Source organism: Phytophthora sojae, assembly GCF_000149755.1.
Source record: "Phytophthora sojae unplaced genomic scaffold PHYSOscaffold_2, whole genome shotgun sequence".
NCBI classification, from domain to species: Eukaryota; Oomycota; class Peronosporomycetes; order Peronosporales; family Peronosporaceae; genus Phytophthora; species Phytophthora sojae.
The window spans coordinates 8469953-8484961 of NW_009258116.1; the positions used below are offsets into that span (position 1 = coordinate 8469953).

Here is a 15009-nt window from a genome sequence, read left to right on the forward strand (position 1 = left end):
ACCATTGCAGTCAGTCTGGTCACAGATACTAAGTTATGAATCATATAATAGTGTCTACGTAGTGGAGATTGGCTACCCGGAGCACTTGCTCCGGGAGAACACAGGTCACTGGGCAACAGCAACAAAAGTGTACTTGAATTAATGAAAATAAAGGGAAACTAGGGGCAAGCGGAGGAGATGCAGGCACGGTACGGGGGAGCATTCGGGAGTGGTCAAGTTAAACAGTAATTTCCTTTCGTGTTTGCGGTTGGATCGCATACGAAGTGCAAGAGGAGACTCTGCATTCACTGGTTGTCGTTTCTTGGAGGTCGAGTGTGGCAATCGCAAACAAGCCGCAGCAAAACTATTTCTTAGTTTCTCGCGTTACTTCTGGACATGCCTTGCACTCGAAAAGTTTACTGGAGATGTCACGGCCTGGCCCAAACTACCACAAGACGCACTTGATGAAGACAAACGATTAGTGGCGCTGAGCGAAGCTACTTTGTAGGAATTTTGCGCGTAGAGAAATTAACTCACAAGTGCAGGAGCAACATAGCTTGAATTTGAAATAATATTTTAAGCAATTAGGTATTTGGGTGCAGCTACCCAACATGTTCATGCTGTTGTGGAAATGTTTGATTTTAACGTATAGCATTCTAAGTTATCTCAGCTGCTGGATTAAGGGGTGCTTAAGGTTATCACCGCTGTGTGTACTTTTGTGCATTGCACTTCCCCAATGCCACGAGAAAAAGGTGCAATACGAATACATGGCGATGCACTAAATGTAGAAAGCGTACTCTAAAGTAAAGTAATTACCGCTTGGGAAAATCTGAGCAAGGTATAGCTGCCAATGCTGTAATAAATTTGCATCTGTTCGCACGTTTGGGGACACCACTTATAGGTTTGCGATGGGTCAGAAAGCCGGTTACATCTACTAAAAGTATTAAGCTCAGTTGTATCGTTCATTTAACTATTAATACCGGTAGTGATCATATGGCCAGGGGTCAAAAACTTCGCAGAAGGAGCGGCATTTGCTGGTGTTACCGGTAGTTCTCTAAGCGGATAGCTTAGAGCCAGCGTCATTTCTTGTCAGACCATCAGTTTAATACATTCGGTACATTTTAATATGAACTAGAGTATCCAAAATCTCATGGTATTCGCAGTTCGAAGAACTGTCGATTGGGGAAGGTTTTTGGATGACATCGAACGACATTCACGCTACATTCGTCACTTCACCCCCGTGCGGATGACATCAAACAACATTCACACAACATCATACAGCAATCGATCGAATCGGCCTGAATGACACTTACAGGTACCGTAGATTGATGTCAGATGCCATCAGAGGAAGTGGGTTTGATGGATGTCTATTCTTTTTTTCCCCTTCTGCTCCATCTACTACTACGACGAACAACGTATTGTGTATTAGCGGACTACGACGACGAACAATGTATTGTGTACTAGCAAGCATTGTATTCTTTCGATCAATATGGGGCATCGGTGCTAATGATGCTAACCTTGGACACAACTGGTGCCGCCACATCACTGCATCGTATTATACTACTGTACATGCAGCTTCAAAGCTCTCAACATAGTACTTACTCATTCCATTAGCGGTAAAATTATCGATTCGATCTGTTATGAGTCATAACTTATACCCTCCTCTTTCAGACACAGATTTTCTTCTGCATGCATAGTTTCTCAGAGAGAGATATTGAAAAATCGTGTGGTCAGCTGAGTTTGCCGTGACATAAACTGTCGACGGGCTGATATTGTATGCATCCCCACACTCACTGGAATTAATCCGGATGGATTAGATAAAACATTCCACTAAAACATTGCAAAAAACTACTTAAAGTCCTAGGTTGTGCGATGCAAGATAGGAAGTATAGCTCAATTTTTTTTCGTTCAACAATTTTTTTTAATCCGAACCCAACTCTATCCACCGGCAATGCGGTGACGTCCTATACGGTGACGAACGAATTCATACAGCGGAGACTCAAAAAGAGCTGCACCTGGTGGTACGTCTTCTCCGGGGAAAAAGGCTAAAGGCTAACTGCACTACTGTAGCTTAGGCATTTATCTATGAAGACTAGGATGATTTAAGCTTGTCTTGTGTGAGACTACAATACGACCCGCAGAGATCCACCGAACTGGTGGTGTAGAATGATCTACTACTTGATCCTGTTCTTGTCAATACAAGTTCAAAGTACATTGTTACCGACATTAGTTCAGATCATCCTAATGCTACATGCATACAGTACCTTCAGATTAATACTTGATCAATGGCAATATCACACTTGGACGAATCGAAGCTGACAGTTTTTTGTTGTTGTTAGATCTTCAGGCGACCAGGACAAAATATGTGTGCGGCTGCACCATGTTTTATCAAACAGAGTTTGAATGCTCCTACGTTGTCGCTGTACGCCGCGCATCCTGTGCGAGAGGAAGCACCGGGCGGACATCGTCAAAGCGAAGGACGAACACCCGGTGTATCCTACTCCTACACGCGATCGAAATCTGCTAGACCTCAGTTTTAACTCATCAAACTTGAAACAAATTGCTGGCTTCATCGGGTTATCCTGCAAGTTTGGTTGAGCAGTTATCCTGGCAGCGCTAATTATTCGAATGCACTGTTTTTCTTGTTTTATCGTCACCTGTAAGTTTCCGAGCACACACTGCAATCTAAACAATAAAGGATTCTGCCTGGGCATCAGCGCACATTTCAGTAGCAGGAAGGAAGGAAATTACGTTGATTACCTCGCTGTTGATAACCGTTCTACTAACTACAAAGAACTAAAGTTAAAACTAAATCCGTGGAGCCCTCATTCGACGAGCAGGAGGAGGTAGAATCATCACGGTGGGTTTGTGAAACCCAATCGTTGAAGTACGAATTCGTTGGAGTGACGATACATGTATATGAACTGGCAATGCCCATGAAAATAAGCGATCAAACTTTGTACACTTGGTTGTACCGTGGTAGATTAGGCAGATGCTGCGGCTGCGAAGCAGGCGCAGGGGATGCCCGAGTACATCGTTTCCCTGTATCCGTACAAGCTAGCTTCGAACTGCGAAACCCCCCGGGTCCACCACCCGGGTCCCCAATTACCGGTATATAGTGTGCGCAGGTACACGTCCACAGTTACCATGAAAACCCAAGGAAACCGTGGATGTTACCGTGTACCAGAATCTGGTAACACGTTTCCTGCTCATGAGACCCCCTTCGCCAGGAAGCCTGAAAGGACCCGATAAAATGTTACAGGTGAAGCTTTGGGATCTTGACTTCAACATTGCTTTTGAAGACGAGCTTTGACCATGCGTTGGCTATCGTGGGATAGATAGATAGCCTTATGCGGTAAATGATCTGTGCGGTAAAGCTATTCATAGTCGAGCACTGTTGCAATATTGCCTCATTCCTCGATTTTCTTCAGAAGCCGCATCCAGTCGTCTACGTACACGCTAGCACTGCCTCTTCGTCAGTATCGCTGTTTCCCCGTCTCCAACATAACAACGATGCTTGGCAGACTCCCTCGGGTACTTCGACGTCGCCAACGGCAGGGACAAAATGGACCAGGCAAGGTCTAGTGCCGTTGGCAAGTCTGGTTGACGAGCGATCGTTGTAGACGAAGGAGACAGCAACAACGACGAGGAAGTGGGGTAGACTGATGATGAAGGCGGGTGTAGCATTAGTGAAGCCGACGTGGAGAGCTATAGCGCGACATTCCAAGCCTATTAAATATAGGTGGTAGTAGGTAACTGTGACCATTGTGAACCAAGCGGTACCAATGTTACTGTTACTGTGTACCTCGCCGAGGAAACAGTGGATCTGCACACACTACTGGTATAAAGCAGCGCAGCGTCCGGATCGATGCTTTTGACGTGCAAATATAGTTCGTAAAAATAGAGGTATTTTACTAGGTGCGGCTCGCGAAGAAGTCTCGTTGGATGACATTATACTGGGTTGCAACAACTCACGCACCATGGAGTACTGCAGACCATGACAGTTTTTCTTCCTGATGGTGGGGCGAGCAAAAAAAAGATAGTAACAGAAATAGCGATAACAATATCAGTTTCAAAGTCAGTAACTAATAGCGGTTGCAGTAGCGGTGGCATTGACAGTAGGGCAGTTGCAGTGGTAGCTGGCAGTGATCGTGACGCAGGCGAACAATTCCAATAGCAATATACCGAATAAGAATTATTAATACGTCATATTGATATTACTTACGCAGCAATACAAGTCACACACATTATTTGGAAAAGAGGCGAGTGATTTACAAGGGTCTAGAGGACGATAAGATCATCGATAATGTTTGGATCGCGTCGTTTTCACCACGGTGGACGGCGATATTCAGATGGCATCTACTTATAAATTTAGTTTGAGCAAGCCATGAAATGCCCCGTGATATTATGCAGCAAGTCAAGCAGTATGGAGTAGATTTTGGCAGTCTTTCTCAGGCATGAAAAGAAAGCAGGAGCAATATCATTACAGTGCCATTATCAATGCTGAGATCGTAGTTGTAGCGTAAATAACAACGGTAGCGGTAGTGGCAGCAGATAATAAACAGTCGCAGTAGCGATAGCAGCAAATACGAACAAGCAATATCAATGACAACATTACTATGACATCATTAACAGTAGTGAAATAGTAGTTGTAGTAGCTGTAGTTGCAGTAGTGGTAAGCAGTTAGTGGCTGTGGCCAGTAGTAACGCGCGCCAAAGGTAGCATAACAAATGCAATATCTTCAACAATAGTGGAATATGAGTAGTATAGCAATATAAGTAGTGATGAGGTAGGAGTAGCAGCAGCAGCGATAGTGCCAGTGTCAGTGACAGTGGCTGAAGCAGTGGCAGTAGCAGTGACAGTAGCAGCCGCAGTAGCTGTAGCATGGCAGTGGTGGCGACAGTGGCAGTTGCAATAAATACCAATTGCAACACGATGTTGTCAACATCAGGGCCCCTCCAATTCAGTATTATATTGAATTGGTAAAATTGCTTGACAGTAATAATGATTTAAATATGACGATAACCAAAGTTAATTATTATACTGATTAAATATTTCAATTCCATGCGCCTTGACTGTGTTTTTGAATACCCTGAAATCATACGAGCCAACAATACAAATTTCAATATGGCGCTTGCCAATAACACATATTTTCGTCATATTAATTGACAATTTTCATATTGAAAGTTTTTATTCGTACTTCTGGTCAACATCAATTATAATAGTATGAAAATTTAAGTTTCTTGTGCAGTAATATGAAGCGTTTCATGTATAGTACTCACAAAAATAGTGGTGATAATGTTAATAACAGTAACAAGTGCAGACTGGCGCTGAGGTGCGGCGCGTCCTAACCGTTTTAGTAGCAAAAAGCACAAAATTGTTCGGTCCGCTTAGAGACCCGCACGCGAAGCGCGCCCCAGTTACTTAATCATGAACGCAGGATCGTGAATGCAGAATAATATACTGAGAACTAGTTTGCTATGGAAGTGTGTAAAGATATCCGAACATGTATCAAATATTTGCAGTTGAAGGCTGGAACACTCTCCGTTCCATGTACATGTACTGTACTACCTTTGAACCTTCGAGACGGAGCCCATCAGAGAATATGCAGAGAAATGAGCCAGCTTACGTAGCTCGGTTAGCCCAGTAACATGGCTCTTGCTGCTGATACCGCAAAAAAACACCCCAATGCAAATCGTGTTTTTTATCATGGCCATACTTTGGCCCAGTCTGGCAGCTGGGCGGGGACGGAGGTCACCCACACCAAATCTCCAAAGTTCCACGAGTGCTCTAGGAAATGGAACGGCCTGAAGGCTGCACGAAATATCATTAAGTGAAGTTGGTCTCGTTGGAAAGCTAAAGGGCAAGGCTAGCTCTCCGATGAGCCCAGGCTTGCCTAAAGTTAAGGGAGCGCCAGGTTCGGTAGGGGCGAATTTGTGAAATCCTGGAAATCGCTTTCACCTGCCCCCCTTCTCCGGCTGGTAACCCTAACCCGCATTGAGACACATAGATAACCATACAACTCACACAGTTCCTGATACAGTCAAACCTGTTTATATGAGGCCCTGTTGGTGACCATCTACTACAATGACTCATATAAAATGGACTCAGTTAAAAAAATTATGTGGTGCACGTAAAGAAATCGTGCATAGTTCGCTGCCGCTTTGCCTTCACCGTAGTCTCTCGAACCAAAGCGGTCACGGTCTGTAAAGCTCTTCGTTCTCTGTCAGTCTGCTCTCCGCATTGCAGCAGAAATGCAGCCAGCTCCATGCAGTGTCTCAGAGCAATGGCAGGTTGAACTGCGGGTTCCTGTCCCTCCTCTTCCTCCTGCTCGTCCTGCGAAACTGCATCACTTCCTACCGCTTCGTCCACTAGCACATCTGGCTCGTGCACAGGAACGTCTTCGCCCACTGCCAGATACTCACTAGCGCTAACAGCGCCCTCCCACCTCGATAGCATCGCCGTTAACTCCTCCATCTCGTTGCTGGATACCTCCTCAATGTAATCCGTGTCAGCACGGGTCCTTCCTAGCATCTTTCCTCCCAAAATGCGAGTATTGACCCAGCAATTTGTAATTGTCGTTGGCGTCACACCCGCCCAAGCATCAATGGAGAATTGGACAGCTTCCAGTACGTTGAGCTTGCGTGTAATGTTAGCTTCAAGTGCATCCAAACACCACCGCACAAAATGCTTCCGGTACCGAGCCTTGAACGACCGGGTAATACCTGAATAAAAAAAACACCGTAATAGAGTTGGTTAGTTTAGGCTACACCACAATATAGATAAAATATTTACCTGCATCCAGCGGCTGTACGGCGGATGTCATGTTAGGAGGGAGGAAGTGAACAGTCACATGAGTCAGGTTTCATAGAATCTTGTGGCATGAAGCATTGTCGACTAGAAGTAGGACCTTGCGATTGGCGGCCGCCATTCTCATGTTGAAGAGGTGCAGCCATTCGTCAAAAATGACGGATGTCATCCAGGCGTTCTTGGAGGACTTGTACAATATAGGTTTACCTTTAATCACCGCTCCCTTTTTAAAGCACCTCGGGTTTTTGGCCGTACCGATGACTATTGGGTCGAGCTTGTCGGAGCCAGTCGCGTTGCAGCAGAAGGCCAAAGTCAAACGTTGCTTCTCCTTTTTCTTGCCCTTGCGAATAGTCGTAGCTAGCGTTCGATTAGGCGCTAAGCGATAGAAAAGCGCCGTTTTGTCGAAGTTGAACACATTCTCGGGTGTAAACTGCGCCACCAACTCTTGTAGCTCTAGCCTCGCATCTCGCACTTCATCAGCTTCTACAGCGCCACCTTCGCCGTGTAGCGTATAGGAGCGGATCCCATTGCGCTTCTTAAAGCTTTGAAGCCAGCCGTTGCTTAGCCGGAGCTGCGTGGCATCGATGCCTAAGCGCTCCGCCAGCTCATGCGCCTTCAGCAGGAGCACGTCGTCCGCCATCGCCGTTTTAGCTTCGTTCTGAAAGAAAAATTCCCTCAGTTCCCGCTCGAACTGAGGGAATTTCACTCGGCACCGCTTGGTCGCACCCAGGTCGACGTGGCTGAAGTAGGAAGAAGGAAGGTTGCGCAGTCGGGCGAGTGTGGCACGGCTGACGCGGGCCTTGAAAGTTGCGTAGATCCACTCGGCGAGCATGGGGTTGTTCATGCCAGGATTCTGCTTGAGCTTTAGGTGCACTTGGAGCTTTCGTTCTAGCGTCAGACAGGCGCGAGGAGACATGGCGAGCGAAGAAGGCTTGCGGTAGGCGTTGAGTGTTGAGCAGTGGTGCTTTGAAGAGTGTGTGGCCGTGAGCAGTGTGAATCAAATAAACAGGTGAGACCTAATTTGGTCCCCAAAAATGTGACTCATATACCTTGTATGCATATAAACAGAGATCATACAAAAACTAAGTGAAATATTTGGTAGCGACAAAGCCTGCATCAAATAAACGGCATGGCTCAAATAGAGAGGATCATATAAACAGGTTTGACTGTACCGCAAAACACACTTAGCGCTACAGTCTTGCGGTATCAGCAGAACTTCTCACAGTAACATACGTGTAAGCACGAGATATTGGCAAGCATCACTTAGCAGTAAAGTATGCTTCAGCGGATGCGTATCATACTTAGTTTGGTCGAGAATCCTTGACAAATACCTTAAACAGCAAGTAATTTTTCTGCATATGGACATTAAACTGTTGATTTGCCTTAATACATGTTACACCGTAGCTTTAATGATGTTAGTTCGATTAGCAAACAATGCTGAACTGTAGCAATAACAATTCGTAGCTTTTAGTCGTAATTTCTAGAGTTAAACCAACAACCCCGAGGTGTAACTTTTAGGCAGAATTAATGAAGTTACCAAGTATTATTAATAATACCTATTTCGGAAACAAAAGTACCCGGTTTCAGCACCAGTTACAGTAAAGCTCCGCCCAAGCACAGCTGTGAACTGCGGACGGTAATTTACTGTCCGTAATTTACGGTTTTTAGTGATATATCACTTGTACATCACTTATGCACGTATTACTACTACGGTTATCACATGTGTACAAAGAATACGCTGTTGCAGTTCAACTTACCGCCTTGGAGTCGCCCACTTGTCGAATCGACTGTATGAGTTACAAGGGCCTACCGACAACGTTTCTTCTCTTGATTGCTTGCTTTTGATGCATACATATCTTGCCCCCATGGAGAACGCCTGTACTAGTGTCTACTTTGAGTTGTGCGCCATGCATTACGCCTCACATGACAACCAGGAAAACCTTTTATATGTGATATTAAAAACTGGCTCGATTTGTAGGCGTATCAACTGACTGTGTGTACAACTTAGTGGGCGGTACCTGTATCGCCCTATTATTTTCACTATCAATAGTTTGTAGTATTTGATGTGATTATACTGATATTCGCTCCATGTTACTAATGCATACTGACACTTGTACCACTACAAAAACAGCTATACTATTAATAGTGGGCGGTATCTGAGCGTGTTGCACTACCATGGTATCCCGCATATATTGGTCAATGCCCACGCTGAGATTGTGCGCCATTCCGTTGGAGGTCGGACTATTAATAAAAACACAATGACAGAGACTCTTGTGAAGAGTGCTAATATGAACTATTAGTAGTACTCATTCAATGCATGTACTACCAACATACTACATTGGTACTTCAAGTATGTTATTATTATTTGTGATTCAATTGAATTCAGATGGCAAGTACTATGCTTTGTAATGCAAGAGATTCCAGCGGTGATCTGTGCAGTCCGCCTCGCTTCGCTCAGTGGGGGCATCTAGTGTAGATACCTTGGCCATCCCATTTTGATCTTACCATACAAATGTTAGTACAAATCGTGACGGAAAGCCCCCGGTTCACTAGAGATGCGTGGTACGGTGCTCCATGGGTGCCGACATCCGAAAAGGCCGCCAGAAATATTTATTTGATACTATATAATTAATGGACAAACCTGGCATAGCATATCCTTTTATCGCTCTGACATGCGCGCAAGTTTTGACAATTTAGTGGTGCCAACGCTATATCACGCAGCCACTTCAGTATCCTTTGTTTTTAGTACTACTACTATATTAGTGTGATTTTTGGTCGATGCGAGTGTTATACAGAAAGACTACGTTAGTAGAAGTCTAGTTACGAGTACTATATTTTACACACTTCTAATTTAGATATGGCGTCAGCGTTGTTAACCCCACTTAGATTTGTCCTAGGAGATAGGACCAAATCGTGTTTTGGTGTGGCACACACGGGCCGTTTTTGTCCTAGGGAGCCCGAAAAAGGACCAAAATGACTTGATATTTGTATGGGGTGTTTTTGACCCCCAAAGGTGTGTCTTATAAGGCGCATCGGGCATGGAAATCGGCGCTAAAGATAGCTCCAGCTGAGACCATACTGAAATCAAGTCACATTTGTCCTAGGCTAGGACAAATCGGCAAAATTCGATGTTACAAGAGACAAGTTTTCAACGGCTTATATCTCGAGAAGGACAATGGAGGACGCTAAACCGATAAGACCACCAGGACAGCTAGGACGGGGGATTGTGCCCATGTAGTCACATGATCCTATTTGTTTCTAGTTATACGGAGCGAGGCGCCTAACTTTTGGTCCTTCCATTTGTCCTACGGACTGGGCTAAGTGGGGTTAACAAATTCTAATTAAGTGTTTAGAAGCAGTTAGAAGCGGACAAACACCCTCAACGAGCAAACTGAGCCAATCTGTACCACTCCATCGAAATCCGGGTTTTATTATGGCTGCGACTATTGGCACAACATAGCCGCATTCTAAATCGGGGGTATGTTGTGCTGTTAGCCGCTGAAAAGGATTCTTATTGAGAACCGAATCACGCGACAGCCATAGCACTCGAAAACCGCCATAGACCTTTTCAAAAATGAAAGGGCTGTTTTACATACTGGACACTTAATACAAGTTAGCGCGTAGTAAAAAAAGTCGGTTTTTCAGGAACTTCACGCCGGTCGTGCCGACCCCTGCAACCTGCGCCACCCCCGATACAAATCCGGGTTGTCGCTCACCCTCTACCAGCAACCTAAGCCACTGAGATAGGTTATTTTATCGCGCGGGGCCTCGAAAAAGGAGACCACAGAGCGGCTCATGATGGCGGAGACGACCACCCGCACGGCCCCCGTGACGGCGCCGACGCCCCCTGCGGCCTCGTCGACGTCGTCGTCGTTCGATGCGTGGCTGCTGCAGAAGCTGCGCCAGGAGTGGAGCTCGCGCGAGTTCGGCGGGCTGCTGACGCCGTCCAAGCTGGCGGAGGCGCGCGCCAGTTTCCCGCACCTGGAGACGCCCATCAAGGTGCGCAAACGCCCACAACCTCCAGCCATGTACGCTCTAAACTCCCGCTCACACTCTCTACTCTAACCTCTGTTTAAGGTGCGCTTGCTGCTGTCGCTGCTGAGCGTCCGCCGGGACGAAGCGGAGGCTGCTGCCGGCCGGAAGGAGGTGGACGCGCTGCTGCTGCTGGCCGAGAAGGACGCCGAGGAGTGGGTGAAGGTCAGCGCCGGCATCGTCAAGCAATTCCTGGTGCTGCAGGCCGACGGGCAGGCGGCCGACTCGTATCTGCACGCGCAGCTGGAGGCCACGGCCGCGAAAGTGGTGCAGACGGTGGCGTCCCCGCCCCAGAAGCGCCGAGGCAGCAGCTCGTCGCTCGTGGCGCTCGACGACTACTTCTCCCTCGAGAACGGGCTGCTGAACCCGTCGCTGCGTCCTCAGCTGGCTCCGACGGCCGCCACGCACTTCACCGTGAGCGGGGAGGACGACGACATCAACGGGAAGGAGGACGACGTGGGCGCGTCGCCGATGAAGAAGCCGCTGCACCGCCCGCAGATGGCGCGGCCTTCGGGTGCTGCAGCGGCTTCGGCGGCAGCTGCGGCCTCGTCATCGACAAGGCTAACGCAGCCGGCTCCCAAGCCTCCTGTCGGGAAGAAGAAGAACTTGACGGAGCTGTCGTCGGAGATCCGACGTAAGGCCGATGCCGGCCGCTTCAAGCGTCAGCGCAGCCGTATCTCGATGATTGATATCAATGAGGTGAAGCAGATCGAGTCGGAGAAGGCGCAGAAGGCGGAGGAACGTAAGAAGCAGAAGCTGGCGGCGAAGGAAAAGGAGAAGGAGAAGGCCAAGGAGAAAGAGAAGGAGAAGAGTGGCGCTGCGGCGGCCGGAGCAGTTGCCAGTTCGGGCGACAAGAGTGGAGCGACCGACGGCACTGCACCGACGCCTGCTATCAACGAAGAGCACGCTGCAATTGCTGCCGACATTTTTGCGATGCATCAGCAACCAGGCCCGGACGAGACGGCGCAACAGTATACTCAGCAGCAGCTGCAAACGGAGGATGACACGGAGCACGCTGAATCGAACCAGATTGCTGTGGGTGACGATTATGTTCCCGACGGAACTCAGGCGCTGCTGAACGCGGCCTTCCATTCTACACAGGACATCATGAAGGAAGTCGTGAGCCAACAAAACCAGCAGATGCAGGACCATCAGCAGATCCAGCAGCAGCAACCGCTCCAACCGCCCTCGTACCAGGAGCTGTATCGACCCCAGCAGCAAATGCAGATGCACCACTTGGCTCCTCCACAGCCTCAGTACCACCAGGGCTTCGAGCCGGAGGACACGCTCAACAACAGCAACAACAGCGCACTACCGATGGGATTCGGGGGCTACAACTACGGCACTACTGCGGGATACTATGGTGACCAATTTGGCAACTACGGTGCGCCGCAAGATCCCAACGCTTTCGGGTCGACAGGTTACTCTAACTCGGCGATGGGCCAGCCAGACAATGGGCTCGGACTCCCGCCACTAGGCAGTCGGCAGCTGGGTTTTGACCCCACGCAGCAGCAACAACAACAGCAGCAGCAAAACAACGGCGGATACATGGGACCAGGCGAATATTGGAGATAGGCATGATATTGTCGACGGTGGCTGAGAGGGCGAAGGCAGGTGTATTTTGTATACAGCGTCACCGCGCCCCAAACTTGTGAAGTTGCCATCGTCCTACTCTAAAACCGCAGGTAGTAGTGGAAGGCATGAATATACGGGAAGCCCCCAACGTTTCGTACACAGTCGCTGCGTTCGTATCCGTCTGGGATGGTAAAGCTCGACACGTTCTGCGGTCCCACATGGACGTCGAATAGATCGAACGTCAGGAGCATCGTAGGCTGCCCGTCAATAACGTTCTCCTCCGTCAGGCGAATGGGAACTGCACCACCACAACCAACAAAACGATGAGTAAGCTGCCAATACTCGTGAGCATTTCAATCTGTTCGTACCATTCGTAGCAACATCACTGTACACATGCACGCGGGCGTCCTCATGTGCATGTACCCAGTGCTCGCACACCTTGCCCCGCACACTCTCCATTGCCTAAAGAGTTTCACCGTCAGCACCAAATGCCCGCTTGCTTGTATCAGCTTTATCCAGTCAACCCCATACGTACCACGAATTCTTGGGTGAAAGGTATCTCTGGTGCCGGCATGGCGTCCCCCAAGTACGCTCGCTCGCACTTGCGGAACTCGCCGCCCTTGACCATAAACTCTTGTTTCTAGCGAACAAGACGCAGAAAACATTGATTATCCAAGGAGAAACTTGCAGTATGCGTCGCTCATCCATACCTGGTCATAGCGTCGTACGAACGTCTTGCCTGCGTTGTATCCCTCCAACATTTCAGCTCGTGCGAGTTGCTGATCGAAGTCGTACTGCACCTTCATCCTCCCCATGGACGGAGGATAGTCCTGTCGGGGGTCGGTGAGGTGCGACAACACTTGCACCTCCGCTTGGAATTGGCGAGGCAATTGCGGAGGTGTACGCACGCCGCACGCAGCATTGGCGAGCAGCCGTAGCAGGAGGAGGAGGAGAGGGAGCAGCAAGGTCATCGAAGATCGAGGAGCTACGATCGCTTGAGTGATTGGCGTCGTTTCACGATCTTTTGATAGTCGGCATACAAAGCTCAAGTGGGAAATCGGTAGCTATAAATATTAGTTACGGATACCGACTAGTGATGATCACTCCAACGTGGTGTTCCCAATGCCGCTCACTAGTATACTGTGAGGACTTTGATGTCAGCGAGTTCGGAGGCGACGCACTCTTGCCAATACCTTGGGCGCGAGTCACGGACAGGGTGCACCCCATTGTGTCACAGGTCGACGAGTCTGGGAACATCTCGATCGTAGCTGACCTACCCGATCGTACGTTGGCCCTGAAACATGTTGTCGCGCTCGTGGTGTGGCATCCGATCGCGTTTGTCGTGACGCTCGACAGTGCTGATTCCGAGCACCCCTTTCCAGCAATGTACCGCTCGACAGTCACGACTGGAGTCCCCTCGAACGCGACAGCGACGTCGGTCGGGTACGTGTGTGTTGAGCTGCACACGGTTCTGCTGGGCGCGTATCCAGCGTATTGACAGCCGACCGACGGAACGCACGAGTCTACGCTATGCGTAGTCGCCGGCGACTTGCAGTCGTGCGCGGTTGAATCGTGAATTGAAGTCACCGTCAAGAACAGCGGAGTCGCCCCGCTACCGAACACTTTCTTGTCACCAAATCCAGAAGGCCCCTTTGCGCATGAGTTCCCGGAGGCCTGGTCTGCCGTGGCAACTAGAGTCTTCACAACCTGTAGAGTTGGCATACGTCATAATTGTTGCGGAGCCATCAGCCTTGCGTATCGCCCTGAAGCTGCTGGTAAGGCTTGATCGATGGCACTTGGTGTCCGCAATGTAGGTTCGATTGATCGAGAGGTCTTCAGCACAACTCGTCCCAGCAGCATAACTCGCCACGGTCACGTACGGAATCGAGCCGAACAAGGCGTCACGGTTCTTCCGGTAACTGGTAGGCTCACTGCAAATCGTACGAGTGTATGGGCAGGATTCACCGATGCAAGACTCTGACGTGATGCAAGTGTCCTCGCCCACCATTTCAGTCACTTGTTGCGACGGCACCGCGGGTGAGTTGCAGCCATTTAGTCGCGAATCGTATATCATTGTCATCGCCAAATGCCGCTTAGATGTCCAACTGCTGTACACTTTAATGTCTCCAATGTCTGCTCCATCGAAACATTGGTTGTCCACTATCATATCCCGGGTCAGAGCGAGTGCTGTCCCAGTCGTCGTGCACGATGGCGAATCGGTGAACACTTGAATAATTGCTGAGAGATCGCTGTTTGACCTCGTCACTCTATGACTTGCAGTCGAGCTCGTCTGGTGGCAGATGGTGTCCGCCCGGTAGGTCGTGATGCTCACTAACTCTTCTGGATTGCAACTTTTCCCATCATTGTACTTCTCCACAATTACGTATTGCTTCGGCCAGAATGCAGTAGCCATGTCGTTTTTGTATGTCAGCGTCGTACTGCACGACACGCCAGTAAACAATGACGAGCTCTCGGTACAATCTGAAGTTTCCGTACATGCGTCCATTGTGGTTACCACTGATTCCACAAGCAGTAGCAGGTCAGACTTGCATGCGTTAGCATTTGAGTCATAGACTGCTATAGACATCAAGTGCAGTGGGGTCCCTGCAGTTC

General features: G+C 48.6%; 4 protein-coding genes across 4 annotated transcripts; 1 reads left to right on the forward strand and 3 right to left on the reverse strand.

The window, feature by feature from the left end:
- Positions 1-6099: 6099 nt before the first annotated feature.
- On the reverse strand, positions 6100-6513 carry PHYSODRAFT_326452 (hypothetical protein; the record flags this gene model as incomplete). The annotated part of the gene is made up of 1 exon (XM_009522431.1): positions 6100-6513. One exon carries the CDS (start codon positions 6511-6513, stop codon positions 6100-6102), a length of 414 nt encoding a protein of 137 aa, XP_009520726.1.
- Positions 6514-6844: 331 nt separating this feature from the next.
- PHYSODRAFT_477947 (hypothetical protein) lies at positions 6845-7705 on the reverse strand (the record flags this gene model as incomplete). The annotated part of the gene is made up of 1 exon (XM_009522432.1): positions 6845-7705. One exon carries the CDS (start codon positions 7703-7705, stop codon positions 6845-6847), a length of 861 nt encoding a protein of 286 aa, XP_009520727.1.
- Positions 7706-10587: 2882 nt separating this feature from the next.
- PHYSODRAFT_480610 (hypothetical protein) lies at positions 10588-12396 on the forward strand (the record flags this gene model as incomplete). Its single annotated transcript, XM_009522433.1, has 3 exons — positions 10588-10788; positions 10867-10986; positions 11026-12396. 3 exons carry the CDS (start codon positions 10588-10590, stop codon positions 12394-12396), a joined length of 1692 nt encoding a protein of 563 aa, XP_009520728.1.
- Positions 12397-12494: 98 nt separating this feature from the next.
- On the reverse strand, positions 12495-13367 carry PHYSODRAFT_297098 (hypothetical protein; the record flags this gene model as incomplete). Its single annotated transcript, XM_009522434.1, has 4 exons — positions 12495-12694; positions 12765-12858; positions 12932-13036; positions 13107-13367. The coding sequence occupies 4 exons, from the start codon at positions 13365-13367 to the stop codon at positions 12495-12497; spliced, it is 660 nt and encodes a 219-aa protein (XP_009520729.1).
- Between the last annotated feature and the right edge of the window lie 1642 nt (positions 13368-15009).